This window comes from Wasmannia auropunctata, unplaced genomic scaffold, assembly GCF_000956235.1.
Source record: "Wasmannia auropunctata unplaced genomic scaffold, wasmannia.A_1.0 LD335556.1, whole genome shotgun sequence".
NCBI lineage: Eukaryota > Metazoa > Arthropoda > Insecta > Hymenoptera > Formicidae > Wasmannia > Wasmannia auropunctata.
In genome coordinates this window covers 442393-458414 of record NW_012027334.1, presented here as the reverse complement: position 1 = coordinate 458414, position 16022 = coordinate 442393, and the positions used below count along the sequence as shown (strand labels likewise).

The following is a 16022-nucleotide window of genomic DNA, read 5'->3' as shown; positions in this document are numbered from 1 at the left end:
AAGGATAGTATTTTATCGAGATTCTGATTTTGATTTACATTCTTTAAATTAAATGTAACAGACACTGTTATTTCACATTGTATAGTAAGTACAACTTCTAAGGTATTTCGATGAAAGGATTTTCCATAAAGGTCATCACATATAAAAAAATTTTAATCCTAACTGTAAGACTGTAAGCATATTGATTAATCGTAACTGAACGTTTTCACACATAAGTCCAAGCAGAACAAGTGATGATAACGTCAAATTCACGTTAAAGTAAATTGTGACTGATCGAAAAATAACTTTTAATAATCATTTTGACGCTATTTGGATGACATCTTGACTTTTTGTTCTGCTGGAGAGAGCAATTTTAATTGTGATTCGTTCATTTGCTTATGATCTTATGATTAAAATTATTTTACATGCAATGACTTTTAAAATTTAAATATGCAACTGCAAGAAAAATATCGTATATATGCAAATTTTGCAGCGCTTGCAGATACATGCATTTCCTTTCATATCGACTAATAAAGTAGATGCCATCATTATTGATAATCAATAAACACGCATAAAAATGATTTAAAATGATAATATTGTTTATGCAGTCCATTTTTTACATTACATAGTTATAAAATTAATTATTAATCAATGAAAATCTCTTTTCATCTTCTCTTATTTTACATATATATAGTGTTGCAATCAGCATTGCAAAGTAAAATCATTATAAATTTCTCGTATAGAATAATTTCATCACAAGATTTTTATTTTATTAAATAATTAACTTCTCTGGGATATATAATGAAGAGAAAAAATTTCATCTTGTATGTATGTAATCTTATCCAACTTTCAAGACACCGTTTGTGATGTCCACGATTCTGTTAACGTGTCTGAATACGATGCAAATATTTAATCCGCAAACACAATACGGTCCGTTCAAGCGAGACTACTTGACGCAAGTCGTCCACGATTAATCGGACCGTAAATTCGGATAAAAGTCGTTCCAAAGTTGGATCAGTAGTCGAACGATTGCAGACACGTTTCTCTGCGAAAATACAGAAAATACAGAAACACGTTCGCGATGGAGCTCGCGGAGAGCGAACCGTAGACGAATGGTTTGCGCGGGAAACGTCGTGAAGGGAAGAGAATACCAGCGCTGGGCTCACGATCATCGGCCGGACAGCATTCCAAGACGACCGTACGCCACGTATTTCGCGCGTCCGGGGACATTTCGCGGACAGTTTTTTCAACGTTCACCCATTGGATCTTTGCGACGACTTTGAACGCGAGACCCGCGTTCTGTTCACGTGTAAACGTTAGAACTGCGAGATTTTTGCAAAATTTTGCATGGCTTTTACGAATCGCGCCATCTTTTGAATAAATCTTTACGTATAATAATTGTAACGATGCATACAGTAATTATAATCACAATTATATAAATCTTGACATTACGATATTACATATGCAGAGTCGATAACTGACCTGAATTGCATTTAGAATATGAAATAATTTACATGTATAATCTTCTTCCTCGCGAGGAAGGTGTAAGTTTCTCCGTTTTATTTTCCACGGTGTATAAATTAACTAAATAAAATCTAATACAGCTGGGGAGAAGCCGCTGTTTGGGAACCACTGGCGACACGCCGGCGCGCTGATTGGCTCGTCGCGATAACGCGGCGTGTCCGAGTCGAATGGCAGAGACGAACGCGGAGAAACGACCAATGGGTGGCACGGATCGTCTCGCGACGACGGACTTCGGTATACCTCGGCACCGCTACTTCGGACTTCGGCCGATGTCGTCGTGGTATTCACGGTATTCACACGGTGTATACGCACACATGTTAACATATACTTACATCTACTCCGCATAATATCGGCCGCTCCGAACTGCCGCCGCTGTGCAAAAGTAAGAACAGCTCGCCTGAAGTGTCTGAACTAGGGGATCAATGCGGATTAAATATGAATAATACCTGTCGTCGAACGGTGCATCGGGCGACGAAACACATGCCGCTCGCGCGAATGTGTCGATTCCCAGTAAACGTCATTCGCAGAAATCGACAATTTGCGACAATGAAATTAAATTTGTAATCTGTACAGACAGCCCTCCCCCCTCTTCCTCATTCTACTCCCGTGATCGTTTCAGTTGGACTGCACTAAGGAAACGATCTTTTTAAAGAATGTGCTAAGGCAGATGAATTATAAATCGTCTATTTAGATAGATCAATTTTTTTAATGCAACGAAGGTAAAAGAGAATTAGGTTATATTTTAGTATATCCAAAAGTACAATATACACTTATTACCAAGCGACTGCTGTTTTTCTCTTGCTAATTTCCCACGCGCGTATATAGCCGCAGTATTTTCCATCTTTGAATACATCGCAATGCTTAGACTCGCAAAAGCACTTCGCAAATCTCTCGGACGTAGGACGAACTCGGCCAGAGTCAAGTGTATATTCCGGCGACGAAGCTAAAGCCGCGCGGCACTCTTGAGGGCGGTGGCCGGCCGCGCCGTGCGATACGGCCCTGCGGAACGAGGCGCCGTGGATGCGTCGGTGCGCGAGTTCGAAATCGGCCAATCGGCGGGCGCGGCCGACACCGTGGCGGTGGCATCGTGGGGGCTCGCTCGCGCCCTCGGTATCGCCGTGCCGGCAGTTACCGCGTCCATTTTGTCGACGCGTACGGTCCCGGTTAGTCGACGCCGGTGCGGAACCGTATAATTCCCATTTGCTGGGAGTTCGCGCGCGGGAGATCCAGTGGCTGTCCTTCGGCGGCGTTCGCGTCCGGTACGGGGCGTACGACGAGCGGGTGAGAACACACTACCCGGTGCGGCGGCAACTTGCGCGCGCGCGCGAGAGGGAAAAAAGTAGAGACAAGAGGATCCGGCGCGGGTTCTCCGGCTCCGGCCGTTATTCGCCGCGTTTTCTCACTGTTTTCGACGCGGGCCGCGACGCGCCGGCAAAGGCGTAAAAACCGACTCGGCACCGCCTGATCATCGCCTTGTAAACGAGTCCGTTCCGGCAAGATGGCGGAGCTGCAGGGCACCCCGGTGGCACAGGACGCCCTGGCCGTGGCGCAGCTCGAGCTTGAGGGGAATCCGAATGCCCTGGCGCTGCGCAGGCCGTTCGACCCGGTGGCGCATGATCTCGATGCGTCCTTCCGCCTGACGCGATTCGCCGACCTGAAAGGATGAGGGTGTAAAGTCCCTCAGGAGGTTCTTGGTAAGCTCCTCGAGGGACTCCAGGCCGACGACGCGTCCGCACAGGACCACGAGCATGCCCACTTTATGCACATGGCGATTCCGCGTATCGGTAAGTGTGTATACAAGTGGAGTGAATTGCGCGAATGAATTTACGAACACGAGCGAGCCGAGCCCCCTGTTGCGGCGCGCTTGCACGCCGCGGCGCCGGCATCTTCGATCACCGTGTATATTTTTTTCTATCTTTCTCTCTCGTTCTCCTTCGCCGTTCTTCTCAATCCGATTTTTGCATTAAAAAAATATCGACACATGTTCGGAGAATTGTTTTTTCCTTTTTCTCGAACTTCACAGAACAGTCTCATCTGATTTCGCACGTGTACTCCGAAAAATCCGGATATATGATACACAAAGTTGGACTGGAGTCTTTTCTAATTGTAATTTCTTGCTAAATTTATCGGGGCCTGAAAGTGCCGCAAGGCAGCCCTGCTGTAACATGGCGACCGTGTCGTCTCCCGCCCAATTTCTCTCGTGGCACCGGATGCGCAGATGTTCTCAACCTCAACGTGTTCCTTAGCTTGCCGGACCGATTCGCAAATTTACAATGAAACATATTATTATGAATTTTATTAAAACGTTCAAACAAGTAAAATACATTAAAATGTTATGTACTGTTTAATTACAATTTTTTGCTAGTTAAAAAAAATTTTTGAAACATTCTTGGAGCAAATACACTTTTCAAAATTTTTGTTTTTGTGTATAACATTCAAATCCGAAAATCTGATAAAACGTGCAGTTAAATTTTATATTGTAAAATTTGTATGTTGTAAAAGCGGGGATAACATTAAACATATTTAAATTATGGTTTGTGAACAAATTGTGTAAGTTTATATTGCAATAGCCTAATAGAGAATTACAACGTTGTTTCAGGAATTGGCATGGATTCCTCCGTGACGCCGGTGCGACACGGCGGGCTTAGCCTGGTGCAGACTACAGATTTCTTTTACCCGCTAGTCGACGATCCTTATATGATGGGTAAGAAAGAAGACGACGAGCCGATTGGAACACGTGAAATATTATGAGATATTTATAATAAGTCTAATTGAATATTAAACAATGCAAATTGAGATCTATATAATGCAATACATATATCGTGTTATTTCGTCTCCTTCATTGCTGTGAGAGGTATCTTCCAGGTAAAATCGCGTGCACCAATGTCCTCAGCGATCTGTACGCGATGGGTGTCACGGACTGCGACAACATGCTGATGCTGCTGGGTGTCAGCACGAAGATGACGGAGAAAGAGCGCGACGTCGTCGTGCCGCTAATTATGAGAGGATTCAAGGATTCCGCTCTGGATGCGGGCACCACGGTGACGGGTGGCCAGACAGTCGTGAATCCCTGGTGCACCATCGGTGGAGTGGCTACTACCGTTTGCCAGCCAAACGAGTATATTGTGTACGTAATTAATTAATTATGGCTAGCGTAAAGTATCGACGTTGATAGATTTGGCACTAAGCTTTTCTTTGATGGTTGTTCTTGAATTCAGGCCGGATAACGCCGTAGTTGGAGATGTATTGGTCCTAACAAAACCCCTTGGTACACAAGTTGCCGTCAACGCGCATCAGTGGCTCGACCAGCCCGACCGTTGGAACAGAATCAAGCTCGTAGTGAGCGAGGAGGATGTACGGAAAGGCTATCAACGTGCAATGGACAGTATGGCTAGGTTGAACAGAACAGGTACATGCCATAATATATAATGCTAATACAAATCGCGCAGCATATACACAGAATATCTTAAACTTAATTTTAATAACAATTTCTCAGACTAACTTGGAGTTAAGATTTTTTTCTCTGAAAGTGTTAAGGGAAGATCGCTTTTTACCTTAATTTTACATCTTAAGAAAAAATTAAATTTAAAATTTATTAGAGGATATTTTATTAAAACCAATTATAATAAACTCGTTAATTGCTAATATAAATCGCGCAGCATGTACGCAGGATATTTCAAATTTAATTTTAACAATTTCTTGGACCAATTTGGAATTAAGATTTTTTTTCGCTAAAAGTGTTGAGAGGAGACCGCTTTTTACTTCAATTTTACACCTTAAGAAAGAATCAAATTTAAAATTTATTAGAGGATATTTCATTAAAATTAATTACAATAAAGTCGTTAAGTTAATTCCTAATATAAATCGCATAGCATATACACAGGATAGCTTAAACTTAATTTTAATAACAATTTCTCAGACCAACTTGGAGTTAAGATTTTTTTCTCTGAAAGTGTTGAGGGAAGATCGCTTTTTACCTCAATTTTACAACTTAAGAAATAATCAAATGTAAAATTCATTCACGGTATTTCATTGAAACCAATTGTAATAAAATCGTTTATTAATTGAAATTAATTATGACCGTTCGATTTTCCAGCTGCTAGACTGATGCATAAGTACAACGCGCATGGAGCCACAGACGTCACCGGTTTCGGTCTTCTGGGACACGCTCAGAATCTGGCGAAGCATCAAAAGAACGAAGTTTCCTTTGTTATTCACAATCTCCCTGTTATCTCTAAGATGGCTGCGGTAGCGAAGGCATGCGGAAACATGTTCCAGTTATTACAGGGTCACTCAGCCGAGACTAGCGGCGGTCTGCTCATTTGCCTTCCTCGAGAACAGGTTAATAAGTTGCTCGTCAAATCGTATTACACTATAAATCAAATTTATTTTCAGACATAGCGTATCAGATACAATTAGATCGGAGAAATATTAATGCACGAGATCTGTATAGCTTTAATGTTAAGAACGCTCGTCTGACAAGCGAAAGATCCGATTTTCGATCAGCTCATTATATAGTATAATATTTTTCTCGCTCATACACTTATGAATTGTAGATCTGTTTTCCTGTCAATACAGTAGAACATCTTTTATTCGTGAGATGTTCTAAAGAATGGCAGGTAGAGAAACGGGAGATGTTATGCATTATTTATTGTTAATATATTTAATATATCAATATTTGTAACTCTCCTACAATACTATACATTTATCATACATTAATTTGGCTAAATTATGTTCAAATTTAGCGAAACCTACGAATCTAATCGACAGATCGCGGTTAGGTGCGGTTTTAATATCAAGAAAAAGTTGATACGATTTCTTAGACTTGTGAATTGTGTTCCGCAGGCCGCGGCGTATTGTAAAGACATCGAAAAACAGGAGGGATACCAAGCGTGGATCATCGGCATCGTGGAGAAAGGACTTCGCACGGCTAGAATAATCGACAAGCCGCGAGTAATTGAAGTTCCGGCGAAGGAGAAGGACGGCGAGCTCTGGTAAAAGAAAAAGGGCCCAGGGAAATTTCCCCGTAATTTGCCTCCTTAATTATATATAAATTCATACCCTTGGAAAATGGCACGCATACACACACTCGACAGCGCTTTTACGTACACCCACAGATGAAGAGAATTGTTTTAATTGTGAGACTCCTGTATTTTGATTCTCCCTCACGGAAAACAAAATCATATATTTAGATGGCGTTGCGAGATCTTAATTGATCAATCGCAAAACTTGACATTAATCATTTTATACAGATAACCGCGATAAAATAGCTCTTGTGATGTTACAATTAGTTTGCAAACTCCTGATTGATAGAGCGAGCATCACATCGTGTTTGTTTATTTAAAATACTTTTACCCACCTCTTGTAGAGAGAATATTCCCCCCCCCTTTTTTCTGGCATTATTTCTGTATTGATACATGCAAAGCTAACTGTAGATTTTTTAAAAAAGGGTTCGAAGTCGAACTTTTTTTATACCAGGCGAAGTTGAGGAAAGGAAATTTAGTATCTTTAAGATTAATGTAGCACTAAGAGCTCTTGGATTAAGAAGCTTCAAAACTTCAACCGAATAGCAATGGATGTATTATATATACATACGTATATATATTACATATACATATTATATATACATGTGTGTATATATTACATATTATATGCATACGTGTATGTGTATATATACATATGTACGTATATTGGGTGACGAATTGGGTGCTCGGTGTTAGACGGTGTTTGAAAGAGATATCGATGATCGCTGATAATCGCAGAGATCTACGAGATATATTTTACAAGATGCAAAATACAAAAAAAAAGTGACTGGAATAATGTACCGTTATTTTATGTAGCAAGTTATACAAGTGACTATATTATAATCTAGAATGACAGTGACTTCTGCGAAGAATGGATATTGTTAAATAAATAAGTAGTGTATTCGCAGTTAGAGCAGACTTACGCGAAGATCCTCGTATTTCGGTCAGAGTATAATTTGAAAGTCTTAAGTAGAGCACCATTACACACGCAAGACACACAGATATGGAGTCCAGAAAAGAACGAGATTTAAGGCCTTGTAATTGTCTCCTAGCGTACGCTTTGAAAATAATTCGAAGAAAGAAATTAAGCACAGGCCCTAACGTTGTATTACTTTTTCATATGAATAAAGTGCTACTTTGTCAATAAAATTGTCTCGCGTTTTTCTCTTCGATGAAATTTCTGTCGGTCAAATTGTCTCGCGTTTTTCTCTTCTGTATTTTCGCATAGCAGCTCTTGTTAAATCTTCCTCTTTTTATTTCAAGAAGACAAGTCGTTTTAGACTGGTGGAAAACAAAAATTTATACAAATACTGTGCGTTTACTTATTTCATATGCGATGAGTTGATGAACAAAGGATAGAGATATGTGCAGTTGGATGTGCTCCATCACACTCCATCGTACAATGTGTTGGAGAAGACAAGAATGAGAGTGAAAGAAAGATGTTTCTTTAAAAAAAAAAAACGCTTCTTTTTTCATTCTATCAATTGCAAATCAAAAAGACAAGGAGAGCATCTCACTTATTATTGTCCTTTATTAATAATCCTCTTGCCTCCAACGAGAGCACACAATATACACAAATTATGGAAAAAAAAACGTAAAGCAACGTAGCGAAATAAAGGCGTAAATTTCTCGGTAAAGTAAGATATAAAAAAAAAACAAACAGAACATTAATTCGTTATTGTTCTCTTTTAATAATCCTTGAACGAGAGCACGCAGTTTTATACAAGTTATAGGGAAAAAAAAAAAAATACATAGAGCAACGCAGCAAAATAAGAGACGTAGATTTCTCGGTAAAGCAAGGTATCTTCGATTTTTTTGGGTGCAATATCTCGAATTTTTTTTTAGGTGAGGATATCTTCGATTAGATTAGATTGGGTTAAGTTAGGTCACCGCATCAACCGGGCAAGATTGACGACAAGAAAAGTGATTCGCTATCGTCCTCTTTTATTAATGCCATCGAGAGTCTCTGCCTACCTATATATAGAAAAAAAAAATGTAACGCAACGAAATAAAAATGTAATCGGTCCGGCAAAAGTCATATGTATATCTGTTGCTACACAAGTTAGGTTAGCTCGACTCGATCGCGAATTAAATCTCCGCGATGCGTATGCATGCATACGTACGCCGTACATTTGACAGCGGGGGCACGCGAGCCCTCGCGAGTGCTACGGCACTCTCGCGCGACGCGGTCGCGCGCGTGCGTCCGCACCGAGGGGAACAAAAACAAAAACAAAAAAAAGAGGAAGGAAACAGGTAGCCAACATAACCTGTCCCGTTTGGCGGCGCGCGGCGGTACCCGGGGGACGCTTTATCGCCACCTTGCGAAATATGGGAGCTTATCGAGTTATCTTTCGTACGGCGCGCTGACTAATCGATCGTCGCCGATACGCGCGCGGCGCTCACGGAATCGCCGCGCTCGGCTCCCTTCCCACCGTTAAGATTCCCTGCGATCTCGGCGAGCCGCCTGCGAGGGCCCGCGATTGTGCGAAGTAAATTTTCCTCGCCGTGAGTTTCCCGTCGCGGGAAGTTCTGCCAGCTCGGTTCCGCTTCAGGCAGCTCGCGGCAATTAGTGGAGCGGCAAGCGGTACTCGGAACTGTACTCCTGCTTCCTGGAACCGCCGCGCGTTGAAACACACGTCTGGAAGTCCTGGACGGTTCGGGAAGGTTCAGGAATTCGTCGATCGGAATCGCGATACTTCCGAGTCTTCGGAATCGAAGGCTAATAAGAAGAAAAAAAGAGGAAGAAGCGGGTACTTCGAAATGACGTGAACTGCTTGACGAAAGGTGGACTCGGCATGATCGTGCGCTACCTGTTGAAGTAGGCAGCGCAATCTTATCGTTGAGATGATCCGCTCGAGAGAGACTTGGGAGCGTCGATCACGACTGAACTCTGCTCGTTTTAGGTAAATTACGAATGTCGATTGTTTATCAACTCTTTTTACTGTCCATTTCTACCAATGTGGATTAACTTTAATCACAGGTTTAACTTACCTCTGTTTTCTAATTCTATAAGGATTAGGAAAAGATAAAGGATAAAGTAAACTGAGATTAAAATTAAATTTTATTGGTATAGAAGTGGACATAAATATATCCTCTTTCTTATTTTTGCAATTATCTTTGCGTTTGAATTAATGTCAAATCAAGTTATTATGTATTTTCTTTCATATGCTAACTCATTTGTAAATAATTATTTTATTCTGATAGAGTGAATAATTAATGGATAATATCTTCACGATTGCCTTCGGTTCTCTTTTACTGATTGTATTCCCTCTTTTTTCAGGCAGCTAAAGAACTCGGTCAATATTTATTAAAGCAACATATGTGATACATATCGTAGAGATAATGATGAGGTAAACTCGTTAGCTCCAAAGAAACCATGGCGAGAGAGAGATATTCCGTGAACGCCGAGGCAAACACAGTTTGCCGCAGGAAGTCCACGCGCTGCATGAAGATCCCGCTCAAGTCGACCGAGCAGATATACCTGGTGTTCCTCGTGCCGACGTTAATCAACTGTGTCGTGTACATTATTCATTTCGCCGCTGACTTGGTGGTAGCTGTTCAACACTTCAAGGAGGACAATCCGCTATGGGGCATGGCCACCCTCACATTCATCTACGCGCCGGCGCTGATATACTTCGTACTGACGGTTTCGAGGCCCGATTGGTGGATGACGGAAGACGACAAGGTGTCGAAGGGCGTCCTCGGCTGGTTCGCTCTGCAAGCGTGTCACTTCGTGGGATTCGCGTTCTTCGTACTGTACAGGTATTTCTTGCTCGATTTTCCATCATTTTATTTGCTTCATTTAATTAAAAGCTACTTAATTTACTTGCAGTATATATGTATATTTTTACTTAAGAGTTTATGTAGAGTTTAAATAATAATAAACAACCACGCGTGTGTACAAATTAGTACATCTTTTACAGATACGCGGGACTCATCGTGCTGTCTGTGGACGCTATAATCTTACCCGGCGACGAGAGAGTCAAGACGTTGAACGTCGCCGCGGCACCTGCGGCCATCGAATTGTACTTCTTCCTGCAGGCATGGTTCCAGGCCGCTCCGCAGGCAATCTTTCAGCTGCACCTGCTCTTCAGGCACAGCTCCGTGCCCCGCAGTTATCAGTCAAGTAAAATATAGAATCTTTATATATCGCATTCTTGCTTTTCGAAAGTGACGCAACTCAACAGAGCGTGATTTTCGAGTTATTACCGTAAAGGAATTGGGTCAGCATTTCTTTGTCAAAAGTCTGGAAAACTTAATTTTTTTAGAATTGTGTTACTTCTCTTTATATAATTCGAGAAACAACCTATTTTTGGTATTAAAATATATTATAGGTATATGTTTACGTTTTAGACACTAATGACACATATTTACTTTTCTTGCAGTGACAGTACAGGTGCTCTGCATCGTTATGTCCATTATAGTGATAGCCATCAAGACAGCTTCTTTTCAAAGATTTGAGAGCCAGCGTGTAAACGGCAGGAAACTACCCTGGGCAATGTGGCTGAAGAAGTATTGCATTGAGGTACTTGACCAATTTAACAATCATTATAAAAATAATATTCCGCAAGAGCAATTTCCAACTCATATGATTGTTTGAATTATACGTTCGTTTGATATTATTGAGAAGAGGACGTATCTTCGATTAGATACAAAAAATATAATTAATGTCCAATTCAATTCAATCAGGAACTGAATAACATTGAGGAAAAGGTGCCGTTACAAGCTCCTGCAAAGGAGCCGGAGCAACCGGCGGTGAGCGCGCCGTCCGAGCCGCCGGGGGAGGAGAACGCGGCGGCCGAGAACGAGCAGGAGCCCCCGACTCAGTCAGTCTCGCTGGACCGTCAGGTCTCCATGACCCCGCCGTTACCGCCGAAAAACGCGCACGTGACACCGCCGCCGACGCCGCTCCGCGGCATCACGACGGTCGCGCCGCTCCCGGTGCCGGACGTGCCGGCGCCGCCGCGTCCGGACTCCGTTTACACGGAGGACGAGGCGGCGAGAGCGGCGGACAGCGTGCAGAGCCTGAAAGTTCCTAAGCGCAAGTACTCCATGAAGGGCCTCGAGGAGGACGATCCGATGGGCAAGTTCCTGTCCTTCCTCTGGTGGTTCCTGTTCATCCTGGCGCGCGTGCTCGCCATCGCCGTGGCCTACGAGTTCTATCCGGTGACCGTGCTGTCGATGATGGCCGTGCACTACTGCCTCATGCTCGCCTACCTGTTCTACTACTCCAAGTATTACGACGCCGTGACGTTCGTCGTCAACCTCTGGCTCGGTATGGTCTACGTGATCAGCCTGATCGAGTACCGGATCAAGTTCAAATACGCCGACTGGTGGACGTTGCCGTACTACGTGTTCGTGATCACGCAGAACGTCGCGCTCACGCTCACGTGGTACTTGAACGCCGACTGGGACGGATTCTGGTACACCTACATATTCAGCACGATCCTCGGCGGCCTGGCGCTGTGCGTCCTCTCGTCCGCGGTGTACCACGCGATGTTCAAGCCAAAGAAGCGCAGAGTCTACAGCAGCTGACGGTCGTTGGAAGAGGCGCTGTCCTTCAGATAAGTCTTCTGAGAAATCGGAAACTTCCGTACTATTTTACTTTCGTACACGCGCAAGGCGTGTAAATAGACTGTAGGTATACACACTTGAGAGAGAGTGAGAGAGATTGTTTGAACTTTTCGGAAGAGACGGAGAAGTCTTCCGAGCATTGGCGGCTTTCTTTACTTTATTTACATCATGTAGTTTTTTGATAAAGCCTTAGACATTTCGAGAATATTTTACACAAAAGTATATCGTTTTATTAAATCTATATTTATATCTATATTAAACTTATATACATATAGCTATTGCTGTATATTACAGTTGACTGTCTTAATCATAAAATGTGATTGGTATATAAAGAAAGACTTTTAGACGTAGTCGTCATTAGATTGGTTGCAAAAACTTCCCATACTTGCCAAATAAACTTTTTTGCTAGATACGAAATCTCGTATGCAATTTCCCAAGTCAAATCATAAAGTCATTAAAGTAGTCACTTTTCTCATTTAAGAAAACATTCTTTGGTGCTCTTACAAAAAAAATTTCTTAATTATTTACAAAAATATAAAAAAACAGAGAATTTTTTGTACCAATCTAATAGTTTAGGCAGCGTATTTCACTATTTAACAATGGTTTTGTACATTACGAAAATATTTACAATATCATACATTTATATATAAAACGAAAGCGTGGGCTTTCAATATACGCTCATATGTATGTCGTTCTGGGATCATCAGAATATCTAAATTTTCGTTTTCTTGTTGAAAATCCATATGTAATGATCCCGGGACGATCGCGTAGAAGATTACAAGGTATATCACAAAAGTATGAATTTGTTCAGTTTTTAATAAGGCTAGAATACTAATATCATTCACGAAAATTACCACCTATTCCTTCACGCGCACACAATCTTCACGCCCACGTGCGCAAACACACACACGTACACGCACATCGATAAAACTGCGCGTTATATAACCAATCAGATAACTGTATTAATCATATTACGTCTCGTCGTTTTTCGTCGGTCAAATCGGGCGAAAGATCGTTCGACTCACTAGAAGATATACAGGTAGTATATCGACTCACGCACAGGCCGTTTTGTACATCCCTCCACGTTTCACACGTGGATACTCGAATCTCTATGAAGATTACCGAGCTGAGCCTCAAATAAAACGTCGCTCAACAATTTCTCAGCTATTATTCTTTGGTCCGTTCTCATGTTCCTGAGCTTGGCGGCGACGTTGCGGCCGATCGCGTCGTACTCGTCCTCCATCATGAACGAATTGTTGTGCGATATTTTCAAGGCGGAATCCGCCGATTCCGTCTCCTCGGTTCCTCGGATTAACGCCGCGTTGTTCCAATCCGCAGGTTGCTGCTGCTGCTGCTGCTGCTGTTGTTGTTGTTGTTGTTGTTGTTGTGGTTGTTCGTAAGGCTCCTCGTTCACGATCGCACATTCCTCCTGCGAACACGTTAATTCAATTGCAACGTGATTTGCACGTGACGAAGAGAAGGGAATCCATTTGATGTAAAATCGAAGTGACTGAAGGCCAATGAGAAGATTATTCAAGTGCAATTAATTTAAACGACTGAGAAGTGTAAATATTTATTATCTAGAATAAATCTTTCGAATAGTCATCTATCGTATATATTCAAGTAACTCGAGGTATCTCTACCTAAAATGAAGAGAAGGAAATTCATTTGATGTAAAATCGAAACTAAAGGCCGATGAGAGGATCATTTTAGTGCGATTAATTTAAACGATGATGAAAAGTGTAAATATTTCAATTATTTAGAATAGATCTTTCAAATAGTCATCTATCGTATATACTCAAGTAACTGGAGACATCTCTACCTAAAATTGATTTAAGCGAACTAATGATTACTTCTCTCTTCTAGTAACAACTCACGTATTTTAATTTTGTTTTTCTTGTAGGACGGCGAAATCGAGAATTAAATAGCAAACGGAAAATAAAGAGTCGTGCTTACCGTTTTGCAGCGCTTCTTACTTTGCGGCGACACGCGCTTCTCCCGCGCTACTTCCGGGCAGGTAACTTTGTCAGGTAACGCCGAGTCGACGTACACCGCGGCTTTCCTCTGACTAGACTTGCACCTTATCTTGCCCATCGAGTTCGGATGCAAACGCTACAAGAGTAACAAGGCTGACGAGAGTAATCAAGATTCCTCCATCTGAGCCATGATTCAATGGCAAAAGAAGGCCCAATGAGAGAGTTTAAGGCACAGTCATTGGCGCACAATTAATTACATGCAATTGCAGAAATATTGTCGAATATCGTCGAAAGTAGTGAAAATAATGAAATTTTAAATGTGCAAAAGATGTAGAAGGCACACCAACGACTGGCGCTTAGGCTTTCCACTGTCCACTCTCCTCCCCCCCCCCCTCCCCTTCCTCTAAACTCTGTGACTTTACAAGGAGCCTTCTTTTTTCATCCCGTTAAAATTCTCACCGACAATTCTATCAGTTTTCTGAATTCTAATAAATTTACCTTTACGTGACTGAGAAAATTCCCGGTGGACTTCAGATTGCCGTTCAGCAGTTTCATACACTGCTGACAACGTACCGTAACGTTGGTGTCCTCCACCCTGGTCACCGTAAAGTACTCCCCGTCCAACAGAGCGGGCAATCTGACCGAGGTTCTCTGCGCGCCCTTAGACTCGATCTGCGCCGCTGCGTGCGTCTGCTCCACCTGCTGCTGCTGCTGCAGCGTCAACGTGTTGCTACCGTGATTCTCCTGAGTCTGCACCTGTATCTCCTGCGCGGGCACCTGATCGCTCACGGACTGAACGATGTGATCGCACTGATGGTGATTCGCCGCGGCGACTATCGTCTCGTCGTACGTCTCGAACGACGCTTCCATTTTGCTCTCGTAGTCCTGCGAGAAACCGTCCATGACGGTGGCGGAGGCGTGTGTTTCACAGAAGCAGCTCCAGAGTAGCAGTACGTCAAGGATCTTCGCCTGTGATCTCGTATCGCTGGAATAAAGCTGGAAAGAAGAGCGGGACCCTCTCAGCTGCCGACTCGAACGCAGGCGGTCAAACGTCGCGGCGGCGGCGACTCTGTGTTTATCCTTTTTGAGTCTTATTGAATTTTAGATAAGCCGCCAGATAAGAGTGTACGGCGCGCCACGGGCCGAATCTAGATCAGATAATAGATGAGAGCGCGTGGTGCGCGTGTGGTGATGGTGGTGGCGGCGGCGGAGAGATTAGGGCTGGCCGGGCGTTGTGGTAACTAGCTCTCGAAGGCGGCCTCAAGGCAGCCGCGTCCGGTCACGTCCCGCGCGCGCCGTTATAGGGACGGGGCGTCCGAGCGGACGACGGCGGTGGACGACGTTCCATGCGTGCTCCCCCTCGTCGTCGGCGCAACAACAATCGCTCCCCGAGACGACCACCCGATCATCCGCGTGTGGTGGCGACACTGAAGTAAACAAAGCAGGCGACTCCTTCAGAGACACACCTCGGCCTCGCCGCGCGATTGATTTTTTTTTGTGTATAAAAAAATTTGCATCAAACGAGTCTGCTTCCGATGTGTATAAATAAATACAATTGCGGACGATCGTACCATCTTTCCAAGTGTCCGATCGACGAACTCGTGGATGTCCAGCGTCCTCCCGGTCGCCGCACATAACCCATGTTAGTCCGCTCGCTCGGCGATACTCGACACCTCACGTTTCTCCGAAACGTGAAAATTTGCGCGGGTTGTTGTCGGCTGTCAGTCAACTGGAGACGGCCGCTGAGACGATCGGCTTCGCTTACGATCGGCTATAACGACTCTACCCGTGGGCGGAACGGCGGGAAACTGAAGATTACCGAGAGGGGAAGGGCTCGTCGCAACTGTCGTGAAACTTATAACCTGAAAGTCCTGAAACGCGCCCGCACACGCGCGTGGACGCCTCCGCGTTGGCGACACTGCGCGCGTTCCCGACGAGTGGCGAC

The 16022-nt window shown here is 43.4% G+C and overlaps 3 protein-coding genes across 4 annotated transcripts; 2 read left to right on the top strand and 1 right to left on the bottom strand.

Annotated features, from left to right (window-relative positions):
• Positions 1-2646: 2646 nt before the first annotated feature.
• LOC105456780 (selenide, water dikinase) lies at positions 2647-7676 on the top strand. Its single transcript, XM_011701077.1, is given in 6 exon segments — positions 2647-3287; positions 4103-4207; positions 4369-4630; positions 4722-4912; positions 5600-5844; positions 6349-7676. Coding segments are annotated over 6 exon segments (1242 nt in total). The 5' UTR covers positions 2647-3001; the 3' UTR covers positions 6502-7676.
• Positions 7677-7888: 212 nt separating this feature from the next.
• On the top strand, positions 7889-12896 carry LOC105456778. Its single transcript, XM_011701074.1, has 5 exons — positions 7889-9430; positions 9808-10289; positions 10451-10653; positions 10913-11052; positions 11217-12896. The coding sequence occupies exons 2-5, from the start codon at positions 9904-9906 to the stop codon at positions 12060-12062; spliced, it is 1575 nt and encodes a 524-aa protein (XP_011699376.1). The 5' UTR covers positions 7889-9430; positions 9808-9903; the 3' UTR covers positions 12063-12896.
• LOC105456779 (J domain-containing protein DDB_G0295729-like) lies at positions 12241-15985 on the bottom strand. Of its 2 annotated transcripts, none has more exons than XM_011701075.1 (4): positions 15649-15985; positions 14576-15504; positions 14058-14213; positions 12241-13530 (listed from the first exon to the last, which is right to left on the bottom strand). In XM_011701075.1, the coding sequence occupies exons 2-4, from the start codon at positions 14978-14980 to the stop codon at positions 13189-13191; spliced, it is 903 nt and encodes a 300-aa protein (XP_011699377.1). In that variant the 5' UTR covers positions 14981-15504; positions 15649-15985; the 3' UTR covers positions 12241-13188. The 2 variants fall into 2 exon arrangements, with proteins under 2 accessions (XP_011699377.1, XP_011699378.1); XM_011701076.1 differs by having other exon boundaries at positions 14651-15504.
• Between the last annotated feature and the right edge of the window lie 37 nt (positions 15986-16022).